The following is a 25,651-nucleotide window of genomic DNA, read 5'->3' as shown; positions in this document are numbered from 1 at the left end:
ATTGCGCACTAGATACTCTTGGCAGCACCCAGCCGACACTTTTCAGCCCCATGTCTTATTAAGACATGGCTGGATGAGCCCTTGATATTTTATAGCCTAGCGGTGTCGATCTGTCTAAGACCTTGTCGTGCACTTACTGAGATGTCCGCATCCTCGTGCGCATTCACTCAAAGGCCCGTATAGGCCCGTATATATTCTTTTCACGATTCTCGTCGCGCGCATCTCCTGAGATGTCCGCACGAACTCTTCTCGCGATCCTTGTCATTCTTCCACTTGTTCGCGCAGATGGCTGGGACGACTTCTCGAATAATCTCGCAACCGATCTCGCGCCATTTCTATCCCTCTTCGGTGAACAAATAACGAAGCAGTACCTCAGCGAGAGCATTACTGCAATTGATTATTTCATTTTCGCAATGGCCCCAATGGGCATTCTCACAGCGGTAGTTTCTGCAATTCGTGTGTGTGGGACCCCATCGCTACGTGCCTTCATCGGCAGAGCTCAAGAAGGAGCGGGAAACGCAGAGGCCGAACTGTGCTCCTCTACGAGTCGGGACGTGTGTGAGCTCTACAATAGTGGTGGCATTGCCCGCGTCTTTGGCCGTCCAAAGATTCTAGAGGTTGTTCACGATCCTGATCACGACTTCAGTGATTCGAACGATGTCACAGCGGGAATACACACGTTCCAAGATTACGTTCTTGGAAAAGGCAAGGACCTGTGGAAAGAGGAAAAGCCAAAGATTAAGCCAAAGATCAAGCCAAACGACGCCGAGTCAGCCCTCAGATCGGATCCTCTCTGCGAACCGGATGCTGCCTATACGTCGTTTGCTCCGAATATCTCTTTGAACATCGGAATCAAGAAACAATCGACCGCTGTTTCCCTCGCAATTGCTGTAGTTGGCTTGCTTCTGCAAGTCGGTGTTTTGATTTTCGCTGGCGTTGCGACATACTACCTGAAATGGGATAAGGATGGTAGTCCACCAGAATCCTACGCATGTCCACTTGTGATTACCGGGACTGTTCTTGTCTGCGGTGGGATGTTTCATTGCGCATTTCTTGTGGGCCAGAGCACTAAGGAAGATGTCTGGCATCGGGAAGAGAACCAGACTGCCAACCCATCTATGTATTGGATACAGCCTGGAGGTCAAATCATTGGAGATCAAACCTTTGATGCCTTCTCTTACACCGACCATGAGAACAAATTGAAGAAGTATACGACTTCAAGGAAAGACGGGTCCAAGGAATCGAGATTTGAAGTCTGGGCAGCTATTGGAACCACTATCTCTGGCTTTGTCTTACAGTTTACCGGCCTTCGGGGTATACACTCAGCAGTCTCAATAGCCCAGCTGGGAGTCATTATGGTCATGAGCATGGCAAGAGCTGCACTCCGCATGCAGCGATTGGAACCTGATGACAACTGCTTTGCTAGGTTTCCTGATCAGGTTCTGGGCCACGAACTAGACTGGCTTGCCTTGCGTATTGGCCGAAACGATATTGAAAAGGACGTCAAAAAGCACACGGATCACCCGTCACCAAGGTCGTCATCTTCTCCTAGCCAGTCACTCACATCATCATTTGTCTCGTCTTCTTCCGATGCTGATCTTCAATGCCGTTACTTCTGGAGACTCCGCGGTGCACCTGAGACGAACAAAATCAGCCGCGAGAATCCATCTGCCCACGAGCCTAAGAAGGCTGCTGCCAAATTATTAGCGTATCGAACCCGTCTCGCATCACTTACTATTTCATCTACCGCTCCCGCGAGCAATTTCAAGATTGAAATGGTCGAGGTTCGAAGCGAGAGTCAGCAGCTGGCTGTTTTGATTGAGGCCACCGCGAACACGATTTTCTCAAAGGCCGAAATCAAGAAAGAATGGAAGGATGCCACATCAATGTTTTGGGGCATTGATTGCACTCTCTATAAACAAAATAAAGACCTTCCAAATTCTTGGAAGAACCACACAGTTTACCTGGAATTCACTCAAGACCCAGACAATCCAGGAAACCCATGGATGCTCAAAAGCAAGCTGGAACTAGAAGGGATACTAGGACTGTGGGTTTGGTCGCTGAAGTCTGATCCAGCAGTAGAAACCGAAGACGCGGTGACCGGTCTCAAGAGATCCACGGCTGATGATATCCAGGCACGGCGGATCGTCCCAACTGACCAGGCGAGGAAACCAGACCTAGGAATATGGCTCGGTGATGAAATCAACATCATAACCGAATACAATCTTCACCATACACCCGTTGACATTGGAGACGCTGAAATTGGAGATGCAAGTACTGTGTGGACAAAGACGGGCGAAAAGGATGTGAAGTACATCAAGATTCCGTCAGCTGCGCAGCCGGGCAGCCCACCACGGGTTCGCTTTTTTGGTTGGAAAGGTGCGCAGTTGTCGCAGAGTCCAGACCCTACGACATCCAGCCTTTGGTCCGCTCCGATAAAAGGTTCGCTTGTGTCAACGTGTGCTCAAGAAGTATTTGCGTCATTTATCACGAGTATGCTTGACATCGTGAATGGCGTTGGACCCGTTGATGTTCAAGAAGTCGAACCTTTTCGACTCGAGAATAGCCTCGTGACTGATATTGTTGGACTGTTCACGGAGATGGGATTGGGCTCAAGACAGGAGGCTCTATTTTGCGTTATACCTTTGATGTTACCTCATCTCAAGATGCCTCCTACAGAAAGCACCTTGGTGGTAGCACGAAAAAGCGCAACCCAGCAACGACGACGCAAGGAGTGGAAGAAGGCAGAAAAAATGCTACGATGGGCATGGAGCACCTGCACTCAATCCCAATCTACTTGTACAAACCCGGCTTTGGAAGACGGAATTGCCGAGCAAGCGACAATCGCTCTGGGCGAGTTATACCGATGGGCTTTAGTGGATGAGACCGAAAAGTCATTCGGCAAGGATGGAATCTCCTGGCTCGAGCAGCAAAAGTCTGGCCAATCGGTATCCACGTGCGAAGTTATCGATCGCTACGTTGATATTGCGAATCGATTTGCACAATATGAAGCTAGTGACGCTGACCTTCTCACTGCGATGGAAAAGGGCTGCTTGACTTCATCACTACTGCTTCTCACTCATCCAGCATCCAAGATGCCGAACAAACAGAAAAGGAAGACACTTTTCTTGGCGGCGAAGTACGGATGGGCTGAGGTGATACTTGTGTTGCTCGAATTAAGAAGCGAACCAGATGTTAAAGACGCGGCAGGCAGAACGCCATTGTCATACGCGGCAGAGAAGGGGAACGTCGGCGTCGTGAGAGAATTAGTAGATTCGGGAAGTTTCCCAAACTCGGAGGACAACGAACATAGGACACCTTTGTCATATGCGTCAGAAGCAGGGTCTTACATGGTGACTGAGCTATTACTCAGAGACAACCGTGTTTCTCCGGACAATAGAGACATCAAGGGGCGGACGCCGCTATCGTGGGCGGCGGAGAACGGATACGACACCGTCGTGAAACAACTCCTCGAGACCGATGTCGATGTAGACGCGAAAGGGGATTCTGGACGGACGCCACTATCGTGGGCGGCGAAGAACGGACATAGCGCCGTTGTCAAACATCTCCTTAAGGCTGGCGTCGACGGGGAATCGGAAGACGATTCTGGACGGACGGCACTATCGTGGGCGGCGGAGAACGGATATGGCGCCATTGTTAAACAGCTCCTCGAGGCTGACGTTGACGTGAGCCCGAAAGATGATTCTGGACGGACGCCGCTATCGTGGGCGGCATATCGCGGACATGCCGCCGTTGTTAAACTACTCCTCGTGACTGGCAGAATCGACCTAGAGGCAACGGATAAGTATAGACAGACGCCACTATCGTTAGCGGCAGCTCACGGACATGCCGCCGTTGTTAAACTGCTCCTCGAGACCGATATCGATGTAGACGCGAAAGGGGATTCTGAACGGACGCCGCTATCGTTAGCGGCAGCTCGCGGACATGCCGCCGTTGTTAAACTACTCCTCGAGACCGGTAGGGTCGACCCGCACGCGGAAGACGATGACGGACGGACGCCGCTATCGTTAGCGGCAGCTCGCGGACATGCCGCCGTTGTTGAACTACTCCTTGAGACCGATGTCGATGTAAACGCGAAAGGGGATTCTGGACGGACGCCACTATCGTTAGCGGTAGATCACGGACATGCCGCCATTGTCAAACTACTCCTCGAGACCGGTAGGGTCGACCCGCACGCGGAAGACAATGACGGACGGACGCCGCTATGGTGGGCGACACTTCGAAAACATGAAGCTGTTTTCAAACTGCTACAACCCTCCACTTAACTTCTACGACCACCTACTACATGCATGTTTGATATTTTATCCATATGTATTAAATGGAGTGCTAGGAAGCCAATAGTTAATCTAATTACTTTTACTGATCATATCAAGCCACGAGGTAGAGAATGGTCACACCGGGTTGCCAGATGTGGGCGATGCTTTGATGCCGCCGAACGTTCGTATATTTGAAGAGATTCCTAGGGTAGTACGCTTGCTACAGCGAGCTAGCTACCGATGTCATCTGCGACATAGTAAGATATCCATGCACATAATGTATCAAGTTACAAGTGAATACACCCATCTGTCCTGGGTAAGAACAATACAGGTCCTACGATACATAACATGTATGTATTATGTACTACGGAGAAACCTCATTATAGACTAGTGCGTCTTGGCAATTAGGGTTCGAGAAAGTATGAGTGCAACTTGTCAGCCCTGGAGTTTCGAGACTTATGTTAGTCATTGATCAAAGTCGCGCTGTTTTATGTAGGCCATGCTTGCTTCGTGTAGTTATTGTTTGCCGGGCTGGCTATAAGATTAGAATAGGCCAAAAAGGCTATCTAGGAACGTTAGAGATGATATCAGAGACCGCCTACTAGCTTGGCTATACTTTCTTTGTCAAAGGTTATAGTATATAGAAAAGTCTCTTACATAGAATATGTTTTTTTTTACCGCCTTCGTATGCATCTCAAAAAGACATCTAAAGCGAACATCTAAAGAGACCACTAAAAAGACACAAGGCCGCATAAGCGGCCGACTATTCTTGTACATACCTAAGTACGGAGTACGGAGTAGTAAACTCTTATTTAGGCAATCTCAGATTAACTTTGGACATTCCGTATTGTGACATCATCATGCATCCCACGTGGCCATGACATGAGATCACCCCGCGTGGTCTGACGAGCCTCGGTGGTTTAATATTGGGCTCTTTGGCCATCGTAATAGCCACAGGGTTCAAATGATACGGTATTTCTACTCAGAATATGGTTTATTGGTTTAACGGGTAGGTGATTTCGGCTACTCCCGTATTTCTCCAATTTATTATAACTTCGCTGGTTGGCTCAAGCCAAGTCAGATGATCCATAGAACGTGACTTGTTGTACTCCGTGGTTGCTTTCGACTCGCTCACTTTGAAGACATGGACATGTCCAGCGACCAAAAGAGGAAATTGGAAAATGAAAGAAATGCGTAATGCATCACGCGATTGAACTCAGCTCTCACGGTTCATCGCGGAGCTGGGAATCCTGCCACCAGAGCACATGTTAGAACGACCCAAAATACCAAAATTACGGAAATCATGTTACAACTTACTCTCTTCGTCTAGCAAAGTGCCATTTTTCCAGCATTCTTCCACCCAGCCCATACTGACAAGATGCGGCATTTTTACACCCGGTTTCTCGGCCAGAGACTTCCGGAGAGATGATATGTCCGCCGAAGACAAAGCCTCTGGGTCGACTATCACATGTGTGGTGCCCGAGCTCTTCAACGAGCTGGCAGTCTCGGCGCCTGCAAACCGGGCTGTGTTGCGAGCAAAGTGGAGGCGTTGGTCCTCCTTCCTCAGTTCTCGGGAGGCGGGTTCATCTAGCTGATCTTTATTTGAGTAGAAGTAGAACTTCAAGCCTCGGAAGAGCCATCCACAGGGTACTGTGTAACCAGCGTTTACCTTTTCCTGGATGCGAGCCTCGACCCTCTGGATAGTTTCTGGGTCCGGGGTGTGGTCAGGCCGCTCTTGGTTTTGTTCCATTTGATTGAATATCTGCAAGATTGAATAAACGTTAGCCAAAATCATGGTTGTTTCCCGGTATTTCTCTGGGGGTGTCATACATCCTTGAGCTCGTCCGCGGTTGTATCACGGGCATAACTATCCATGAATTTGTCAACGTTTGCTGCAACCTCTTCCTCTTTGTCCTCTGTCATGAAAAACATGTGTCTATAAAAGTCGATGGGTGTTAGCCCCGTATATATATGCATTTCTTTTAGCTGTCAAAACTTACCGTGGCTCGAACGGGAGAAGAAGATCCGGCAGTCCTGCATCTATTTCATTCTGTTTGACGCAGTCGATAAGCCAAGATGGTCGAATGATGTTTTGCTCTCCACTCTTTTGTAATGAAGCTACTTTGACCGTTCCTGTCAAAACATTAGCTTGGGGTTATTTGATATGTGTAAAATGGGGCTCACTCCGCTCGGCAATACAGAGCGTGTCTACCGCAGCTGTCTTGGTTTGATAGATCTTGCCACCATTAGCCTTCACGAGTTGTTCCAGTTGAGGTTTTGTTTTCTTTTCTGGGATGGTCGACTCGGTCATTATGACTAGAAGGCCATTGGATTAGTATTATGCATGATAGGAAGGGAACACGATCAAGCCACATACAGAAGTTAAGCTCATCGAAGACATGCCCAGAAGGTCCAAGATACTGGACATTGACATTATCGTCATATCCAGCAACTGTGAGTGGCTTCTTAGTGGTCCTCTTTACTCGCTTCTTTCGAGAGTTATCAACAGAGAACTCCTTCTCCCGGTGTTCTTGCTCTGCGTTGGACTTTAGGTCAAGGAACTCCTGAACCGAGAGCGCACTTTTCCAGTCTTTGTCCTTGCGCAATTTCTTGAAACGAGGAAAACGCACCGTCAATCCCATGCGGAATTGATCACTGATTGCGACAGACGCAGCTTTCACACACAGAACAATCGAGTCGGATGGTTTAATCCACATATCTGGACGTTCATTCTGGGCGTCTCCACCCGCAAGTTCGATAAAGGTAGTCGGTGGCTTTTTTGCATCCCACGCCTTCCACTTGCCATCTGTATGGTGGCGGACCTCCTGGTAGTCAGCAGCAGTAAACCCGCCACCGACCTTACAAAAGGACCAGCATTTCTCTGCTGCTTGTGTGCTGTCGTCAACACGTAGTCCACATAGAAAACTGGACAACGCGCCACCTCGATGACCCGAGCCATAGTATCCACCAATCACAACGACATCAAGAGACTCTCCAAATTCGGTCATATAGTCTGGTTTGACTTTCATCCAGTCATCGTGGCGTTCGTTCAGTCGATATGGAGAGCGCGGGTTCTTCAACACAAGGCCTTCTGATGCCTCAGCGACGACCTTCCGCAGAGCCGCTTCAACTTCTGTGGTCGTAGTGGCTTCCTCGTAAGAGTGGATTTCAAAGCGGCGATGCACAGGTCGGACAGTTTTCTCCAGGGCATTGCGACGATCACGAAGGGTATACTTCGTTAGATCGCGCCCATTCAGATGTAAGATATCGAACACGCGGAACAAGGGCCGCGGGCCATTTGAGAAAGGATTCCGTTGTTCCGCCAGCGCCGCGGTTTTGAGCGTGCCAAAGGGAACCATGGCGTCCTGTTCAGGATCCCAGGTGATCATTTCGCCGTCGAGAATAATACTCTGTACTCCATCCACAAAAGCATCTTGTAGATGCCTTGTCAGAGCACCGTTCTCATCATAAATTCCATTTCCATACAGATAGGTATATTCCTTCGCTTTGCGCGACCAGAAACCAAATTTCCGACCGCCTTTGGTTGAATCGTCAGGCGCCATGTGGAGTTGCATACGCTCACCATCCATTTTCTCCTCAATCCAAAACACATTGTCATCTTCTGTTGGTTTCATACGAGCAATGATTTTCTCGAATGAATGCATCTGGAATTGGGCTAGCTGCGGCTGGAAGCATTGCATCAACGCGATGCCGCGCTCCTCTCCCTCAAGCCGGATATTGGGATCATGCAGCTCCCAGCAAACACGCCGCAGACTACTAGAGATGCTGTAAAGATTTTCGGCATCGGGGTGCCAAACATCAAAGAGTGTTCGTTCGGTAGCACCAACCTTCATCTGCCGAAGTATAATGCGGATGAGCCACAGAAGCTCTTCGGGGTTCATCCGCCGGTAGAACTCCGTCAAGATTGGCAGCTGCTCATCCTCCTTTGAGGCAGCCGATAGCTTATCCAGCTTCTCATTGACCTCGTCGATGGTCATATCACCCGGCTCGGTCCGCATAGGCCGCTTCGAGAGAACGTCAAAGCATCTTCCAGCAAAGTCACCTGCCATACGTGTTGTAACACCCTGGCCTGGAAGCTTCCAATTCAGAAGATTGTATCCATCTTCTGATTCTTTGTTGATCTTCATGATCTTGACAAGCATCTTCCCGATGGCCTTCTCCTTGATCCCGTACATAGGTCGATCGCGGTCTTTGTCGGGAAGAATCAGTCGAAGGGCGGGGTAAATGTCGTCGCCGACATCCTTGCGCCATCGCGAAATGAAGCGCACAATCACATCGCGCCGGCGCTCGAACGGGTTAAGACTCGTAGCACCTTTTCCGTGAGGGCCAGCTTTTCGTCGAGCTGGAGCAGGCCCTGACGGCTTCTTCTTGAGCTCACTTAGTGGATTGAATAGGTTGAGGTACAGATCGTGGAATGGCAATGTCGGGGCCCGGTTGTGAGGTCTGTTGGGGTATCTGCCAACTACTATCAGTGTCTACCCAAAATATCATTGTCATTAGTCATGGGCTCACTTTTCGTCCAGATCGTCTTCTTTCTCTGGCTTCAGCAGATCCTGCCCTAGAATCTCGTCGGAATCCATGTTTGGAGAAGTTAAGAAACAAAAGTTGGAACTTGAACTACCCCAGATGATTCTAGGCTGCACTGCTGATAAGATAAGGGATAGCCCCACCCATTTTCCCTCGAACTATACGGGCAACTATACCAGACTATGGATACATTTATATCACATATCACTTCATGTCTTACGCCAAATTTATATCCACATGTATCCTACCCTTCAAAATTTGTTCAATTATATGATGCCCGTTACGAACCGCGTAACTGATTGGAGTTCGGCGGTAAGGATCTTGACGATCTGGAGCTCCACCCTGCTCTACCAGGAATGTCACCATTTTTGCTGAACCAGACCGAACGGCGTAATGGAGTGGACTGCCGAGCCCACTTCTTTCATTCATATCTATGTACTAAGAACCTATTAGTTTATTAATAAAAACACATACCCAATTGTGGAATCTTGCCATAGAGCAGACCTCCATCCTGAGGTATCTACATTTCCCTTCTATATCTCGGGCATGCATCTCGTCAATTCTCACTTTTTAGGCGAGGATAACGTTTACGTTATCCGTCTTCATCCGTTTGTCCAGCTCACTGATATTTCCAGTATTCTTTAGGCTAGCACAGCTGAGAGACGTCGCTTCGATTGATTTTAATAACACTAGGTACATTTCTTAGACCTCCGTGCCCATATCACCTGGGCAGTATAATTGCCAAGCTGCTTTATAACAAGCCCTAACGGTGGCTTAGCAGGCAGCCAGTTGTGTACTTAGATTGACAGAAGTGGCAGGTTGCGATCAAGTCCTCTAGTCAAAAGCCGATCATGAATTCTGTCCCGTAGCCTCCTGACCTCTGTCTGCTGGAGCGATATATAAGAGGTGGCTATTGTAGGAAGTTGAGGAGATTCGAGATTCTCAGCATGTTGGAGAAGGGGTGGGGGTGGTCGAGGGATTGTGGTAAAGCTTAATGGCTTCTCGAAATAATTTCAATTTTTTGGTTTGGGAAAGGAACTGCTGGCTCTCAGCGATGTTCCCAGTTCTCGATGGTAATCTTACCACGAGGACAGAAAGTGTGAAGGCTTTCTCCACTTGGCCGTTCGATTCACGGAGCCAGAATTGAACATCTGTTCAAGTTTGTGCCTTGTTTCAGAGCATCTCGCTTCCACGATCACAATTGTGGGTCACTTGCGGCTTCTGTGGCTGCACATGTGGGCAATTCGTTGGGTGCTTAAAATCGGGTCTCTTTTTTATAGTGTCCCCTCTGACTTGCATGGTCCCTCTTGGTATAAGAAGGAAAGCCTTTCTGTCTTCTGCACCAAACATCGAAAATCGTGGTAAAAGGTTCGAATGGACACCTAGTGGGTGACGAAGTCCATTCTAAGCAGAATTTAGGAGTGTATAAGGTTATAAGTCCAGAAGGTAAGGTCGGAGAGGTTGTTAGGAGTTCACGAAACACTCGGGGAAGGAACCTTCCAAGGTTGGAAGGCACGTCCACAGTTGAAATACCTAAATACATATATGTACGATATGATGCATTTTGGGGTTAATTATTCTAAATATTTATGTAAAAACAAATTAGTTATATGGAAATAACATCTTTGTGAACCCTATGTCCAATTTATATATTACAAGAATAGCCCGCCGTTATGCGGCCTTATCGATTTATTTTTTAGATGTCTTATGTCTTTTATTGTCTTTTTAGGTGTATACGAAGACCATAAAAAAGCCATACTCTATGCAAGAGACCTTTCTATGTATAACCTTTGAAGTAGACAAAGAGACCAACACAGACACTAATATACAGAATAAGAAACGTGTTTATTTGCCGTAGACCTCACTAAAATCAGACATGCTCAGCAGCATCATGTCGATGATTCTGTTCCCAAGAGGAATGATACGAGCTCAAATCCGCTAGCCGCGTCAAAATAGCCACGAACTTTTTCGAAACACTCCACGCCGTCAGGCCCGAAAGAATCTCACATCCAACCCGCAAGACCCTCTCCGGACCCTCAGCCCCACATATATCACCAACACCAGTAATGTTCCCTCTCATAGCATGACCCTCCCTCACAAAAAGCTGCACAAGCTCATCATCACACGGCCGGTCAAGATGAATGAAACTTGGTTCATGGAGCGGCTCTGCACGCGGACTGGACTCATGGGACGTATGCGGGTGACATGATCCGTACGCCCACAGCGTCAGCACAGCGATGAACGCCACGACAGGCTCGTGGAAAGCATTCGTCGAGTAGCGACGGATATGCCAGAGAGTGACACCGGCGTGGATGATTGAAAGTCGGGCTTTGTATTGGTCGTGTTTCATCCAGCGCCAGATGTGCTGCCACTCGAGGGACTGATGTCGTTTGCTCCAGCGCTGCTCTTCTGTTGCTAGGGAGGTTGCGAGGGAACGCATTTCGCGGAACGGGGCGAGGAGGAATAGTCGGGCGGTGTGGAGGTGGAGGATGGTTGGGTGCTCGAGGCCGGCGGCTTTGGCTACGGTGCTGTTGGCGGTCCAGTGGAGGATATCGAGGCAGTCGCATGCGCTGTTGCGCCATTTTGAGTATGAAGGGATCCCTGGGAGCCAGACTGAGCCTGTGGGAATGGCGGTCTCGCATGATTGCTTCTTCGCTGTCGGGTTCCAGAAGGATAGTGGGCGGCGGAAGTAGTCTCCCACTTCCCACATTCGGTGGTAGAGAGCGTGGATGAGTAAGATGTGACTGAATTCTCCTATCCCAGGTACTACTCTCTTCTCAATGTAGAGGATATGGACTGCGTCATATAAGGATTCGTTGGCTGTAGAAGTTAGAGATTGGTCGGTTTTGGGGTCTGAATATGAGTTACCAAATGATTTCGCCCACAGCGGCTTCCATGCTTCTGCGGATGTTGCTTGCCATAGCTTCTCGTGTGCGGGCAACGCAGCTTGTCCGTCATCTAGGGAGAGCAGAGGCCGATCATCAAAGTAATATGCAAGAGTACAATCGACAAGCTATCATCGTCAGTAAAGTAAAGGCTCCATTTTTCCACAAAGCTTACCCATATACAATAGCCGGTGCGTCTCCTGAGCTCATCTTGAATCCAAGATGCCCAAGCTGCATCTTGTGACCCCTCATTGAATTTTGTTCGCATCGGTGTCAACAACCGGGAGGTTTTCATGAGTGTCACCAAGTCACTAAAGGTGCTCAAGGCCGAGACCTTTTCTCGCTCGCTCTTACCATGGAGAAGTCCAATGCAGTTGAACAACATGGCTTGCAATATCTCGAGAGAAGCATGGCTAGGGCGACTCTTTTCTTTCTGGCAGTGCAAAACAATTAGTTGGAAACGAATGCATGGGGGTGCGAAGGCCTTTCTCACCTCAAGATAGATACCCCGCCGAATCAGCTCGTGGAAAGCAGTTGCACACTGCTCCATCTTGGACATGTGGGACACATGGCAGCCAAGTGCTACTATTGACAAAGTCAAGAGCCAATGGCTTGTATTAGGATCAAATCTATGAAGATGTAATATTGGATAAACGGCCTGGAATGAATCGAAGAAGAAGACGATGAACTGGTTGCATTCATCCACGGTGGGGAATCTTTCCGATTCGAACACCTCAAAAAAGGGAGTTTCATTGCAGCATAGTTGAACAAAGTGCCGATAAATCCCATCGTAGGTGGAGGTTTCAATCCGTTGTGCGAACCGGGTTATATCTTCCGATATTTGATCTGTGTGCAGTTCGGAAATTATAGGGAAGTTGAACCGGTGCTCTCCATCTTCAATGAGCAGTTGCCTGCCAGTATCCACCGGCTCTACAGATTCGCTGGGCCAGGGTGTGTGTTTCTTTCCGTACTTTGGGAGTCTGGATGGCGCACCATCGACATAGTAGTCTGCCGATCCCCTAGCGGAACCCACTGACTCGGTATGAGGAGAAGGCTCGCTCATCCCGTGGGAATATTGATTGGGGCTTCTCATGTTGTTTCCTAGAGAAACATGCACAGAGGGTGTCTGGTAGACCCGCTCTGGTTGCAAAGAACTGGGTTGTCCAGGGTTGACCGGTGGTTGCCACGTTGTACGAGAGAAGTAGGCACTTGGGCTGAGAGATTGGCTGTATTGCGAGGAAACACCAGTGGACTGTGGGTGGCAATTAGGAGCACCGGAAAGCAACTCACTAGGGAGCCAATTGATGGTTGAAAGCATAGATTGGTCAAAGAACGCGGGATCAAACTCTAGTGGTACCCCCAGATTATTTGCCATGGTCATCTCAATGTCACCTGCTGGATTGGTCATTCCCGGCTGGATATCCCTCATCTCAGAGTCTAAGTTGTTGGTTGAATCAACTGGAAAGCCTTTGGGGTTGTCGGAGCTCGAGTTATATGCCTGGTTGATGTCTCTAGAGTAAACCCCTGGTGGCACTGTTTTAGACGGCCCTTGTGCCCCGTTCGGGAGATAGAAACGATGATTAGAGGCGTCTGCAATGGTGTGTGCATTTTGTGGTATTCGTTTTGTGATATCACTGCCGGGCGTAGACGACGCATTGAGCGATGCCGGCCCATTTTGTAGGTGTATAGAAAACTGGCTCTGACGAGAAGCTGAATTCAACTCTTGGTGCATGGGGTTGAGGTTGTCGCTTTGCAGATAGGCTTCCTGCTCTGAATCTCTTCTGTCTTTTGCTTTAGACCGCCTTTGTGTGGGGTATTGACATTCGAGCGAGCGAGTGTCGCACCGTCCACATGGTGTGCCACCGCTACATCTTACTCTTGCCGTTGCACAACTAAAGCACGCCCGGAATGTTTTGACGGTAATCCGATGCGTGCGATCTTTCCCTCCTGTACCTGGTGCATGGTGGCTCAATTCATGTCGATGGAGGGTGTCACTGGGGGTTGATTAGCATATGACTCTCGACGCAAGGATAGCTATAATCCAAGCGCGCATACGTTCTTGAAAAATGCCGGCCGCACTGGGCACACTCAAACGGCTTCTCCTTGGTGTGACTCCGCAGATGTCGTTTCAGATGCTCTGGTCGTCGGAAGGTACTGCTACACACTGAGCATTGAATGTGGCCAGCAACCAGTTCGTCTTGATTCTGATCTGTATCTCGAACTTCGGATCTCCGTTCTGTTCCAACATGATAATCCTCGGGATTATCTTTACCCGACATGGCTCCGATTGTGCTTCAGAGAAGCAGATAGCATTTCCCCCAGCTAAGCTGATATGTAAGTCACATTGCAGATGCAGTTGGAGAGGGGGGAAGCAAAGCGGAGAACGGGTGAATAAATGGCGGCTCGGTTAATTAAAGTCTGGGGTAAATAGTGCGGAGTTGACGAAGTACATTCGAATTGTTAAAAATCTATAAAATAGAGTGAAACCATCCAGATAGAACATCTGGAAAAAATTTTAATCCTGATATTCGATTTCATATGTGTGCTCCGTAAGATGTACACACATATAGTTGCGTAGAAGAAACGTGTACGGTCGCGTGCACGGCCATTTTCCGTCGATATTTCCCCCTAAACATCTCAGGGAAAACAAATCAAATCATATGAAGGATCATCCTAGTCATCTTGATCATCTTGATCATCTTCATATAATCCTTGTTTCAACTCGCATCACCCGTATACTTACCGAACTTTGCGGGGAATCGATTCCATGAATGGCGAGGCCGCTTCCGCGAACCAGCGGTTGGGTGTGGCCCGGAATGACGCTCTACAAGGCGCCACGCTCGCATTCCAGCACTCCAGGGACGCCTCACCCAATGTGAGGGCTACCAATGTGAGGGCTAGTTCTTCTGCTGCAATGGCAAGTGATCATCGTCCTCTGAGTCGCCAGAGGACTGGATCCGATGCCCCCGAAGTGGGCTCCGTAAAGGATAAGATTGGGAGATTGGCCAGACCACTTTCACCTCCAGCCAGTACATCATCAAGTGTGAGAGGACGACCCTCAGCCGCCTCTCTCTCCTCGGCATCCCAAATTGCGGCACGGCTCGCTGCGTCAAGGTCCCCTGGGCGGGACACCAGTGTTCCGTCGACAACCGCCAGACTTGGCGCAGGTGCAGTACGAAGTGCGAGTCGTGTGCCACCCTCACCAGAAAAGCGACAGCTACCAGCACCAACCCCGCTTCGCTCGATCCAAGGGAGAGATGGTCCCTTCGATCGCATGCTGCACGAAAATGGCTTAAAGTCCGACTCAGATCTACCTATTTACAGGCGCTCTCCATCCCAACAATCCAGGGCAACTCTAAATTATCAAGATGGTCGAGAACCGAGCCCCCATCCCTCCTTTGAATCTCGGAATTCTTCTGTACCGCCAGATGAGCTGAAACCAAGGCTTCCTCCACGTCTGCCTCCATCACGAGGGTCTATGAGAAACCATGGAGCTGTCACTTCGACCCCGAGCGAGGTATCTATATCAAGCCAGTCACATACGACAACAAGTACCTCCAGCATAATAGATGACTCGATTGGCATGAGCGAGGAATCCCTCTCCAATGCTATTATCGCCTCATCCCTGGCATCAGCACGAGCATCCCCATCTATCAAGGCTCCCCCGCCGCTTCCTCCGCAGCGACGAGGGGCACGATCCATTTTACATTTGACACACCAATCCAAGAGTGATCTATCAAGGACACCCAGTCCACCGAAGAGCATGCCGATGACACTCCGCGGCATGCCGAAACCCACCCATGCCGACCACCGAAAACACAGAAACCCCCTGCACAAACACCCCCACAAACACAAGGAGGGCGACCGTAAGCGCTGGCGACGCGAGGTCACCGAGAAAGAACGCAAACGGTACGAAGGTGTTTGGGCTTCTAATAAAGGGCTTCTCATCCCCCCCGATCCCGATGGAACCGGGCCATGGCCACCTAATGCCTCGGATATGGTTCTCAATCTGGTGGTCCGGGAAATCTGGTCCCGCAGTCGCTTGCCAGAAGCGATTTTGGAGCAAGTGTGGGATTTAGTCGATCACCAACATATCGGACTTTTAGTGCGTGAGGAATTCGTGGTCGGAATGTGGTTGATCGACCAGTTCTTGAAGGGACACAAACTCCCTGTGAAAGTTCGGGACAGTGTCTGGGATAGTGTGCGGCATATTGCGGGTATTAAGCTACCCCTTGGAAAAGGTAAGGCCCATGCTTAAGTCTAATGACGAATCGGATTATGCACATCCCTGTGGATAGTTTGACATCGATCGACAATGCCTAGCATGAAAATGTATTCCAAATCATCTACTCCATAATCATTGTAGCCTATATCGTGAGTTGCTTAGTGATTGGTTAAAGATCCACTCTATTAAAGAATGATTTAAATGACCTCTCCGAATTATGTCCGAATCTTCTGTTTGGTTGGAAAAGATCACCGGGGGCCCTTTGATCGACAGATCATGTTAAATCTCAAAGCCTTCAGCCTTCACGATAAAGTACATAGACTAAGTCTTCAATATTAAATGGCTACATCATCGCGCTTCTATGGCGCAGAAACGGTGGATCCACGTGATCGACTGTTTCAAATGAGTAAAATTACATGTCTCTCCCACACCACAGTGGTTAATACGGGTATTTATCGTATCGGTACGTTCACACCCGAACTTTGAAATCCCTGGAATATCAGAATTCCCTCTTTCTTTCTCTCTGTGTGTCTCTCTTTTCATTTCCAAGACCGCATGTGTCGAAGAAAAAAAAAAGACTATAAAATGAAAAGCATCATTTTCGATTATCCTGCATATATACTGCATTCTGACACCATCTCTCCAATTTGGGGTTGAACTTGATCCCTCTTTGCTTAGTTGCGAAAAGCAAATCCCGAACCTCCCCACGGCTCGGGATTTGCGAAGATCAAGCAATCACACGGAAGTCTCTATATCAGCGCCCTTTCGGACTTGCGATTTTTATTCAGCCGCAGAATGCCCCATTTCAACTAGTACTTGGTTGCAAAGACACCCAGGAGGTGCAGTTTCAAATTAATGGTTTTGTAGTTTATTTGACCCCATATTAAGTATCACCATGGTCGATACTTTGCACGACTATAACGGACTGGCCTCGACAGCGCCTCGATCGGTTCGCAAGAAGTTTGCTAAACCGCCAGTTAAGGTAGCATGTCTGCCTTGGTGAGCAAATCCCGTGGGAAAAAAAAAAGAGGGAACTTCTCCACTAACCTTATTCTAGTCGGGCTTCGAGAACACGGTGTGGCGGCCAGATGCCATGCGCGAATGTACGTTTGCTTTGTTCTTTGAATGCTTTGGGGAGCTTATTTATTGTGGATCTGAGTTGATCCATGTTCATTGTATGGAACTGACATTTACTTTAGTGTGTTAGCAAAGACAGAGAATGCTCTTATCTACCCAGCAAACGAGGTGGGCCACGCAAAAAGAAGGAGAAGTCCTCCCTGTCACCAGAACAAGAATCGAGGCAAGATGATGCTCTGTATAATGCTGTCCCTTCACCCCCGGAGTTTGAAGAAGGTATGTCATTGTCCTCATGTCCGAAAAAAAAAGCGACATGCTAATCAAATTTTAGCACCGGGGATGTTCAACCAAATCGATGAACTCTCTCTGCCTGGCGCAGGTTTGAGGCATCTAGATTTCCACTCTGAAATTCCCTCCATGTTCCAGAGCTTCTTCACTGGCGATGGCAGTCAGTCGCACATGCAAGTGCCCCTGATATCACCACCCTTGAATAGCTCTCAGCCATTCGTAAGGACCTATGGAAGCGAGCCCGAAATGTAAGTGTCCGTCCGCAGTAAGTTCCATATATGGTCTAATATCCCCAGATTGAATGCCTATTATGACTTCATTCATAACTATTTCCCCATTCTTCCTCCACGGGCATCACCACCGTGCCGAGATCGACCATTGAACTGCTCTGTTCCATGTTCGAGTACATCTGAACCGACAATGATGTATCGACCCCGTTCGCCTCTAAGTCTTGCCCTGTCTGCGGTCTTGGCTTTGATCCCGCACCCAAGTGATCTTGAGCCGTCGTCTGCAGCGTCTGTGTTCCAGCGCAGACAATACGCGCATACGTTTGCCCAACTCGCTCATTCAACAGTCGAAACAGAGTGTGATCTTGATCTCTCCGCGACTGATCCCGGACAGGCATTGTCTGCCGCACGACCTTTTGTCGGACGGGAAAGATTCCACTCGCAAACTCCGGTGGACTATGAGAGCCTCCTGGCTCTCCTGGTGCTTTCAGTTTATGAATACTCCCAACGCGGTAACTTGCTCAAGATGCGATATCGTGCTGGCCAAGCTCTTGCAATTGCTTTGGACAAGTCACTCCATGCTCAGATGGGGAATGATGAATTTTCAGAAGCTCGACGGAGAGCCTGGTGGATGACGGTTTGTATCCTTCTTTTATTTCCTGGTTCTTAAACTGATTGTGGTTTAGTATTATTGTGTGATGCAAGGATCTATTGTTAGCACAACGGTGAGTAATACAGCTCTGCAAACTTGATCTGGAGCTAATAAAGAACTAGATGCCTGCTATTGTTATCAATGACCCGCAGTTCACGACTCCATATCCATCATTTTCATCGGATACCGAGGTTTGCACTCCAAGACCTCTTGATCATCTTCCATCTGCTAACCCGTCTTCAGGGCTGGAGTATTTTTATACAAGCTCAACAAGTGCTTGTATCGGCAACCCAGTTTATTGGTGATCTGAACAAATGCATTGCATCCCAATCCGGGATGTACTATATGTTCGAACGAATGCAGCAACTTGATGCCTGGACCCAATCTGTGATTGCACAGGCGGAGCTACTCCCTCTTCTACCCCAAACATCAGATTTCGGCGATCACAACGAATCTATTACAGCCCAGAGCATACGCGCAATATCCCGAATCAAACTATCCAGGTTCGAGCCAATCAACCTCTCATACCTAGATCAGACTAACAAAGACCCCAGTGCACAAATCAAAACGCACCGCTTCCGAGCTTTCTCAGACATCCCTCTCTTCATCAAAAGACATTGCGACCTGACAGCAGCAAACCCTAACAATGCCCCCACAACCGTCAGCACCAAACCCGCCGGCCTCCACAACGTCACCTGCTCCTGCTCAAACCTAAGCTCCTTCGAACGAGCAGCCTCAACAGAATACATGACCCCATCCGATTCCTCCACTTCATCCGACATCCACACCGAAATCAACTCATACGCACCTCAGTACTCGCAATATCCATTCGCAGCCGGATTCCCCTACAGCACGCAGCAGTCCGCAAAAATCTGTCTCCAAGCCTCACTGGTCATCTCCCGCATGTTCCACAGTCTGCCAGTCCCACAGCCTCTCTTGGACCCACAGCAGCAGCAGGGTCGTCCGTTGCCTAGGACCATGCCCTCCTTCGCATGCTGTCTGATGCAAAGTAGCTATGCGATGTTCATGATCTACTACAAGGCGCGCGTGGCAAAGCAGCTTGCGCCTGACAGTCCGCATAATGAAAATGGCGGTGATTCAACTGGCCAGCTCATTGAGGAACTACGGCAGGGTTTAGAGCGGATTATCGGGGCTGTGTCGAATTATTCGCTTGCTTTTGAAGCGTTGGATGGGATGAGAGGTTGGTTTTCTGTTTTTTTTTTTTTTCTGCTATGCAGTCCTCATGCTAACATTATTCTAGATGAAATCGAAGGTGCATATAAAACGGCGTTCCCACTAGCATCTGTTTAATTGAGGGGGGGGGGTTCTTTTTTTTTCTTCGGCCGTTCTAGGCTTTTTCTTTTTGGCACTGCCATTTGCATTTTTTATAATGATCCCCTCCTCTCTTTCACGATTGGATTCTCCACTATTCTTATTCCGTGCTCAATCAACAGAATCGGGGCGTTTTTTTTTTTGGGATATCTCAGGCATAATACAAATATGATTACCTTCGTTGGTAGACTGGTTAATATGATAGAAGTTGTATTTCGTATGCATATTAACCTGTCTACCATCACAGTTTGGTCAAGACCAAGAAGGGGATGTGTGCACTACGAATGTCGTAATTAAATTTCTATGCAGACCGGCAGCAAGTACTTAAAAGAGAACATGTATTTCCATCCAATAAACCGCTAATATCAAATCCCCATCCAAGCAGGATACATACTTTCTAATTCTTGACTACCAAGCCTAGCTAGAGCTTCGACCGGATACCTTCTAGTCTAAACTTCACATCTTTCAGAACCTTACTAGAAGGTTTCCAGTCATCAAATTGCCTGAGCAATTCCATAGTTTCGTCGTGCAGCTCTTGGCGCACATATTCCTCCTCCAGCAGACCGCGCATAGCGAAGGGGAGAATGTATGGGTTTGGCGTGGCGGAGCTGCTGGCTCGCTTGACGCTGAGCGCAGAGTCTGGGACGGAAGACGTCTCGAGTGCGAATTCTATGGCCATGCTGGAAGATGATGTCAGTTTTGGACGTGGGTAAGGATTCATGACTGGTACATACAAGTACACGGCTTCATCGTCGTACAGCCGAGAATGTCCCTCTCCTGAGTACAGACTTCCTGCTAGCGGGGTGCTCAGTTCGCGGATTAGACCATGGTCTGGGACACCAAGGTTGCGAAGCTTGAGGGCGAAGCCAACTAGATGAGAGAGGCTGTGTTTTCATATTAGCATTGTTGATATGGGATAGGTGTGGGGGTGCTTACAAGCTTGGGGCGTGGACTCTGCCATCCACGAAGACAGCGCGGTAGACGTAAGGGTGGGCTATGGGGGTGAAGAGGGAGGACTGACGGGGCCAGTTAGTAATTTGATAGATACTTGAATATCAAGATATGTACTCACCTCCAGTGAAACGAGTTGGTCGTCGATACTTCCAATGTAAGATATGCGAACACCGAAATTAAGAGCACATTTAAGAGCAGCTTCGTACTCTTTCGAGACCTTGCTGAAAGGCAGTGCAAACTCGAATAGCTCTCCAGCCGACCCGCTGATCCATCGAGAGCGATAATCCGGGAATGGGCCGAGGTTCACACCTGCCATAGCGCAGATGCCGACTCTTTTGGCGTCAAGACAGCCAAACTGTATCAACTTTGCAACTAGCATAATTGTGACTGGCACACCTTGACTGTGACATGCGAACATGACGAAATCAGCCTTGCGGATCTCCTCCATCCAATTCAGAAGCAGCTTCCACAGGAGATCCACTCGCTCCGTAATGCGGCCTTCTCCTTCCAATGCGATCTTTTCAATATCACACGAGTAGCCATGACTCTGGGTGTACTTCCGGATGGCTTCTGCTGCCATATTGGAGAACCGGATAGAGGTCCCTGTGGGCTGTCCAAGTAAATTCCGAATGAAAGGAGCGGGGAAATACCCATGGACACCAATAGCCAAAGCACGTCTCACATGCAGCGGATCTCTGACCCGGCTGACGTGCCTAACCTCTGGTCCTTTCCCATAATGCAGGATTCGACCGAGGCTTTGCAAGATGGAGGGGGATTGCTCAAACGGATAGGTTTCTTCGAACTTTGGCAGTACTTGGTTGGGAAGAATTTGCTGTAATTGTTTTGAGGCGGCGGTGTCAGCAGGTCGAGGTTCAACAGGCGGCATAGATGTAGGAGTCCCTTCAATGGTGGACCCAAATACATCTTTGAGGCGGTTGTCTTTCTGAGATTTGATTTTGATACTGCCTTTCTGGGTTATCTTGGCATTTGAATCTGTATTTGGTTCAGGTGCTGCATGCTTTGATGGTGAGTTCGGTCCCATTGACACCTCAATGGCTTCACCTTCCTGTGGTTTGTCGGAGGGTCCATCTTTGTTTGGATCTTTGGACCAGAATGACCAGCCAGATGATCTCGTAGTCCCGACTGGAGTCTGTGATCCGCCAGCTGGTTCTGTTGGCTCATCAGGGGGATCTTGTGGTGCCATGTTTGCGTCGACAGCCTCAATAGAATTATGATTCGTTGAAGGGGAGATCGTGGATTCTGTAGATGGTGGGTCTTCTTGCTTGCTCGGTGGGTTTGTACCATACCACATCTGAAGCCACGATCGCTTCTGGGATGCGGGGATAACTTCAACAGCACCAACAGCGTCTTTTGTCTGCTCCGATTCGGGTTCCGGTTCTTCTTCCCGTGCCGTATAGTCTTTCACGGTAGGTTGATCACCCTGCTCTGCCATTTGGTTTTCAGCTGACGGATGTTCCACGGCTTGTGTAGATTCTGGGACATTTGCAACAACTTCAGGCGTAGCCGATGGTCCATAAATCCATGAGAGCCAACCACTAGATTGTTCAGTGCCCTCTGCAGATCCCGCATGCAATATGCTGGGATCGGCGTTAGGGGTGGCCTTCTGTTCCTTGGCTGGTTCCTCTGGCGGTTTGATATCACTATCGTCGTGTGTCTCTTTATCGGATGTTGCCGGTTTTACAGCTCCGGATTCTTCGGTCTCGTCGGCAGCCGTAGTGGAAGCCGAACCATCCGATGCAATGTTGACTCGAGTGGTGGTAGCGTCAGCGGGCAGAGACCTAGTTGAGGCACCCACTTTTCGCGTAAGTTGAATGGAGGAATGTCGATTCTTTGTTGGGGTATCAAGAAGAGAAGTCGATGAGTTCGTGATGTTCGATGCTATAGCTTTGGCCGCTGAAATGCTCTCACAGGCAACCTCGGTAACTGGGGCAGCTTTAGACACTCTCGCAATGGAAGACCAGGACCCAGGGTACCATCTCTATACGAAAGATAGGTGATCAGTAAATATGACAAAGGGACTGGCTATTCTGGTCACAAAGAGCTTACGGCATTGTACCCCCGTGACTGGGAGTCTGAGCGGTCTCGGCCATCACCGCTCAGTCCAGCGGGTGAGTCCACGCCGGAGGGGCTGGTCTTCACTCTCTTGCGAGATCCCTTGGGTGTCATGGAGGTAGGGTAAAAACATCAGGTCTATAGTTTAGACGGTCAAACAGAAGTGACCAAGCATCTACAAAGCGCCACAGGTGACTGGGGGGGATGCCTGAGTGATATCACGTCACATGTCTGGCACTTACTTTGGCCTCAGGCAACAAACCGGAGAACAAGTTCAAAGGCGGTGAGCGATAAGTATTGCAACTTTTTTTTTCTCGGATCCTCTTCCATAGAGAAAGTATACATTCGTTCTATTTCCCCGGTCATTTTAAAAGGATTTTCTGGTCTATTGAGATCAGCTATCCTTCAAAATGGCGATCCAGAAAAAGGTGTGCTCGGTTTTATCTCAGCTTGCATTACTTCATGTACTGACTATTTGCAGCATGGAAAAGGTCGTTTGGATAAATGGTATCGACTTGCCAAAGAGAAGGGTTACAGAGCTCGTGCCGCGTTCAAGTTGATCCAATTGAACCAGAAGTATGGATTCTTGGAGAAAAGCAGAGTTTGTATCGATCTTTGCGCTGCGCCTGGTGTGAGTATCCGCAAATTCCACCTTCTATCCAAAAAGTCTTTCTCTAACACCCAAGTAGTCATGGTGTCAAGTTGCTGCAGAGTACATGCCTGCGCAGAGTCTTATCATTGGTGTCGATCTCTCCCCCATCAAACCAATTCCTCGAGCCATTACTTTCCAAAGCGATATCACAACGGACAAGTGTCGCGCAACGATCCGATCCCACATCAAGCACTGGAAAGCAGATGTCGTGCTTCACGATGGTGCTCCCAACGTTGGTGCCGCCTGGGTTCAGGATGCTTTCTCTCAGGCAGAACTAGTTTTGGAGTCCCTGCGACTGGCTACTGATTTCTTGGGCGAGGGCGGAACCTTCGTTACCAAGGTCTTCCGGTCCAAGGATTACAACCCCCTCCTGTGGGTTTTCAAGCAGCTGTTCAATTCCGTCGAGGCAACCAAGCCTCCTTCGTCCCGAAATGTCTCCGCCGAAATTTTCGTCGTTTGCCGCGGCTTCAAGGCCCCCAAGCGCATTGACCCGAAGTTCCTCGACCCGAAGCACGTCTTCGCTGAACTTACCGCTCCCACTCCCAACTACGAAGCGAAGGTTTTCAACCCGGAAAAGAAGAAGCGCAAGCGTGAGGGTTACGAAGAAGGAGACTACACCCAACACAAGGAGCTTCCCGTGACGGATTTCATCAACACTACGGATCCTATCTCTATCTTGGGTGGCTACAACAAACTCAGCTTCCAACAACCACCAGGTGGAGATCTTGCGTTGTCCACACTAGACCGTTTGGAGGAAACAACAGATGAGATTCGAACTTGCTGTGAGGATTTGAAGATCCTAGGTAAGAAAGAGTTCCGCAACTTGCTCAGATGGCGTATCAAGTGTCGTGAGAAGTTCGGACTTGTCATCAAAAAGAAGCCTACCCAAGAAGGCGAGGCAGAAGAAGTGGCCGAGGTGGCCCCTATGGACGAAGAACTGCAGATCCAGGAAGACTTGATCCGCATGCGAGAGGCGCAGACCACCAAGGGCAAGAAGGAAAGGCGCAAGGAGAATGAAAAGAAGCGCAAGGATATCATTCGAATGCAGATGAACATGACCACCCCCATGGAAATTGGTATGGAGCAGCTTGGTATGGGAGGCGACGACTCCACGTTCACTTTGAGACGTGTCGACCGGGAGAATGCCAGAGATGCAGTTGTCAATGCTCGTGATCTTCCCGCCGAGAGCGGAAGTGAAAACGAATATGAGTCTGAAACCGAAGAGAGCGACGACGAGGAGGACCGCCTCGAACGGGAGCTCGACCACATGTACGAACAGTACACTGGCCGCATGGAAGACAAAGATTCGAAGCTGCGTGCTAAAAAGACACGCAAGCAATACGAGGTTGACGAGTGGGAGGGCTTTTCCGACAGAGAGAAAGGCAGCGATGATGAAGAAGAAGAAGAAGAGGAGGAGGATTCCGATGAAGAAACCGCCACTACAGCTCAAGCACGTGAGGCTAAGAAACTCTCAAACAATGCCTCCATGTTCTTCGATCAAGATATTTTCGAGGGGCTAGAAGAGGCCGAGGAGGAGGAAGAAGAGGCCGAGGAAGACAAGGCCGAGGAGGAAGAGGAGGAAGAAAGCGACAACATCTTTGCGATGGATGAAGATGAGGAGGAAGAGGAGAAGACCCCTGCCCCCAAGCAAAAGAACAACAAGGACGCAAAGAAGAACGGAAAGAAGACCTCTGAGTGGGTCGATGAGTCCGATGAGAGCGAGGCAGAAGAGGCCGAAGGAAAAGACCCACTAAAAGCGAATGGCCAGCTGGGTAAGTTGTTGCAACGATGCCAAAGATGAATAAAGTCCTGACTAACATTTGTTCCTCCCCTACAGACATCGACATCATTACCGCAGAAGCCATGGCCCTTGCGCAGTCAATGGCTACTGGAGAAAAGAGGTCGACTGACATTGTTGACGATGGCTTCAACCGATTTGCCTTCCGCGACGTGGACGGCCTTCCCGAGTGGTTCCTCGATGATGAAGGCCAGCACAGCAAACCAGTCCGGCCCATCACTAAGGCTGCCGCGGCTGCTATCAGAGAAAAGATGCGTGCCATCAATGCACGCCCGATCAAGAAGGTGATGGAGGCCCAGGGTCGCAAGAAGTACAAGGCGGCTCAAAGACTGGAGAAACTGCGCAAGAAGTCAGCGCTTCTGGCAGAGGACGATGCTCTCAGCGAGCGGGACAAGGCTGGCGCCATCGCAAGACTGATGAGCAGGGCAACCAAGAAGAAGCCCAAGCAAGAAGTCAAGCTCGTGGTTGCCAAGGGTCCCAATCGTGGTATCTCTGGTCGTCCTAAGGGTGTCAAGGGCAAGTACAAGATTGTCGATGCTCGTATGAAGAAGGATGTTCGTGCGGAGAAGAGACTGGCAAAGAAGAAGTCTAAGAAATAGAGAGAGTGTGTTCATAGTTCAAATGTTTGAATCAGACAATTTACATAGCAAAAATAATTATGAT

The 25,651-nt window shown here is 49.0% G+C and overlaps 7 protein-coding genes across 7 annotated transcripts; 4 read left to right on the top strand and 3 right to left on the bottom strand.

The window, feature by feature from the left end:
- Positions 1-230: 230 nt before the first annotated feature.
- Positions 231-4,286, top strand: N7455_004738 (ankyrin repeat domain-containing protein; the record flags this gene model as incomplete). Its single annotated transcript, XM_040956177.2, has 1 exon — positions 231-4,286. One exon carries the CDS (start codon positions 231-233, stop codon positions 4,284-4,286), a length of 4,056 nt encoding a protein of 1,351 aa, XP_040813256.2.
- A 1,221-nt stretch (positions 4,287-5,507) lies between these two features.
- Positions 5,508-8,878, bottom strand: N7455_004737 (DNA ligase (ATP) DNL4; the record flags this gene model as incomplete). The annotated part of the gene is made up of 7 exons (XM_040956295.2): positions 5,508-5,527; positions 5,595-6,039; positions 6,108-6,213; positions 6,278-6,410; positions 6,462-6,593; positions 6,655-8,753; positions 8,811-8,878. The coding sequence occupies 7 exons, from the start codon at positions 8,876-8,878 to the stop codon at positions 5,508-5,510; spliced, it is 3,003 nt and encodes a 1,000-aa protein (XP_040813339.2).
- A 1,817-nt stretch (positions 8,879-10,695) lies between these two features.
- Positions 10,696-13,989, bottom strand: N7455_004736 (uncharacterized protein; the record flags this gene model as incomplete). The annotated part of the gene is made up of 5 exons (XM_065604873.1): positions 10,696-11,645; positions 11,694-11,838; positions 11,886-12,143; positions 12,204-13,704; positions 13,766-13,989. 5 exons carry the CDS (start codon positions 13,987-13,989, stop codon positions 10,696-10,698), a joined length of 3,078 nt encoding a protein of 1,025 aa, XP_065461773.1.
- A 488-nt stretch (positions 13,990-14,477) lies between these two features.
- On the top strand, positions 14,478-15,968 carry irs4 (the record flags this gene model as incomplete). Its single annotated transcript, XM_040956282.2, has 1 exon — positions 14,478-15,968. The coding sequence occupies one exon, from the start codon at positions 14,478-14,480 to the stop codon at positions 15,966-15,968; it is 1,491 nt and encodes a 496-aa protein (XP_040813408.2).
- Positions 15,969-16,830: 862 nt separating this feature from the next.
- On the top strand, positions 16,831-19,490 carry N7455_004734 (uncharacterized protein; the record flags this gene model as incomplete). Its single annotated transcript, XM_065604872.1, has 9 exons — positions 16,831-16,934; positions 16,993-17,038; positions 17,135-17,288; positions 17,344-17,548; positions 17,597-18,164; positions 18,214-18,252; positions 18,302-18,370; positions 18,423-19,380; positions 19,441-19,490. 9 exons carry the CDS (start codon positions 16,831-16,833, stop codon positions 19,488-19,490), a joined length of 2,193 nt encoding a protein of 730 aa, XP_065461772.1.
- Positions 19,491-19,932: 442 nt separating this feature from the next.
- On the bottom strand, positions 19,933-22,652 carry N7455_004733 (uncharacterized protein; the record flags this gene model as incomplete). Its single annotated transcript, XM_040956185.2, has 5 exons — positions 19,933-20,191; positions 20,246-20,395; positions 20,448-20,527; positions 20,584-22,464; positions 22,533-22,652. The coding sequence occupies 5 exons, from the start codon at positions 22,650-22,652 to the stop codon at positions 19,933-19,935; spliced, it is 2,490 nt and encodes an 829-aa protein (XP_040813244.2).
- Positions 22,653-22,881: 229 nt separating this feature from the next.
- On the top strand, positions 22,882-25,636 carry spb1 (rRNA methyltransferase spb1). Its single transcript, XM_040956194.2, has 4 exons — positions 22,882-22,966; positions 23,020-23,169; positions 23,228-24,962; positions 25,028-25,636. Exons 1-4 carry the CDS (start codon positions 22,949-22,951, stop codon positions 25,585-25,587), a joined length of 2,463 nt encoding a protein of 820 aa, XP_040813310.1. The 5' UTR covers positions 22,882-22,948; the 3' UTR covers positions 25,588-25,636.
- The last annotated feature ends 15 nt before the right edge of the window (positions 25,637-25,651 follow it).

This window comes from Penicillium solitum, assembly GCF_028829755.1.
Source record: "Penicillium solitum strain IBT 25940 chromosome Unknown utg000003l_segment0_segment0, whole genome shotgun sequence".
In the NCBI taxonomy this organism is placed as follows: domain Eukaryota; kingdom Fungi; phylum Ascomycota; class Eurotiomycetes; order Eurotiales; family Aspergillaceae; genus Penicillium; species Penicillium solitum.
The sequence above is the reverse complement of the archived record's forward strand: the minus strand, read 5'-3'. Positions and strand labels throughout refer to the sequence as shown.

What these genes read in the sequence shown, in the direction of transcription:
- spb1 (XM_040956194.2), top strand. An exon ending in ATCTTTGCGCTGCGCCTGGT is followed by an intron (nt 23,170 to 23,227) that starts GTGAGTATCCGC and finishes ACACCCAAGTAG; the next exon opens with TCATGGTGTCAAGTTGCTGC. An exon ending in AAAAGCGAATGGCCAGCTGG is followed by an intron (nt 24,963 to 25,027) that starts GTAAGTTGTTGC and finishes CCTCCCCTACAG; the next exon opens with ACATCGACATCATTACCGCA.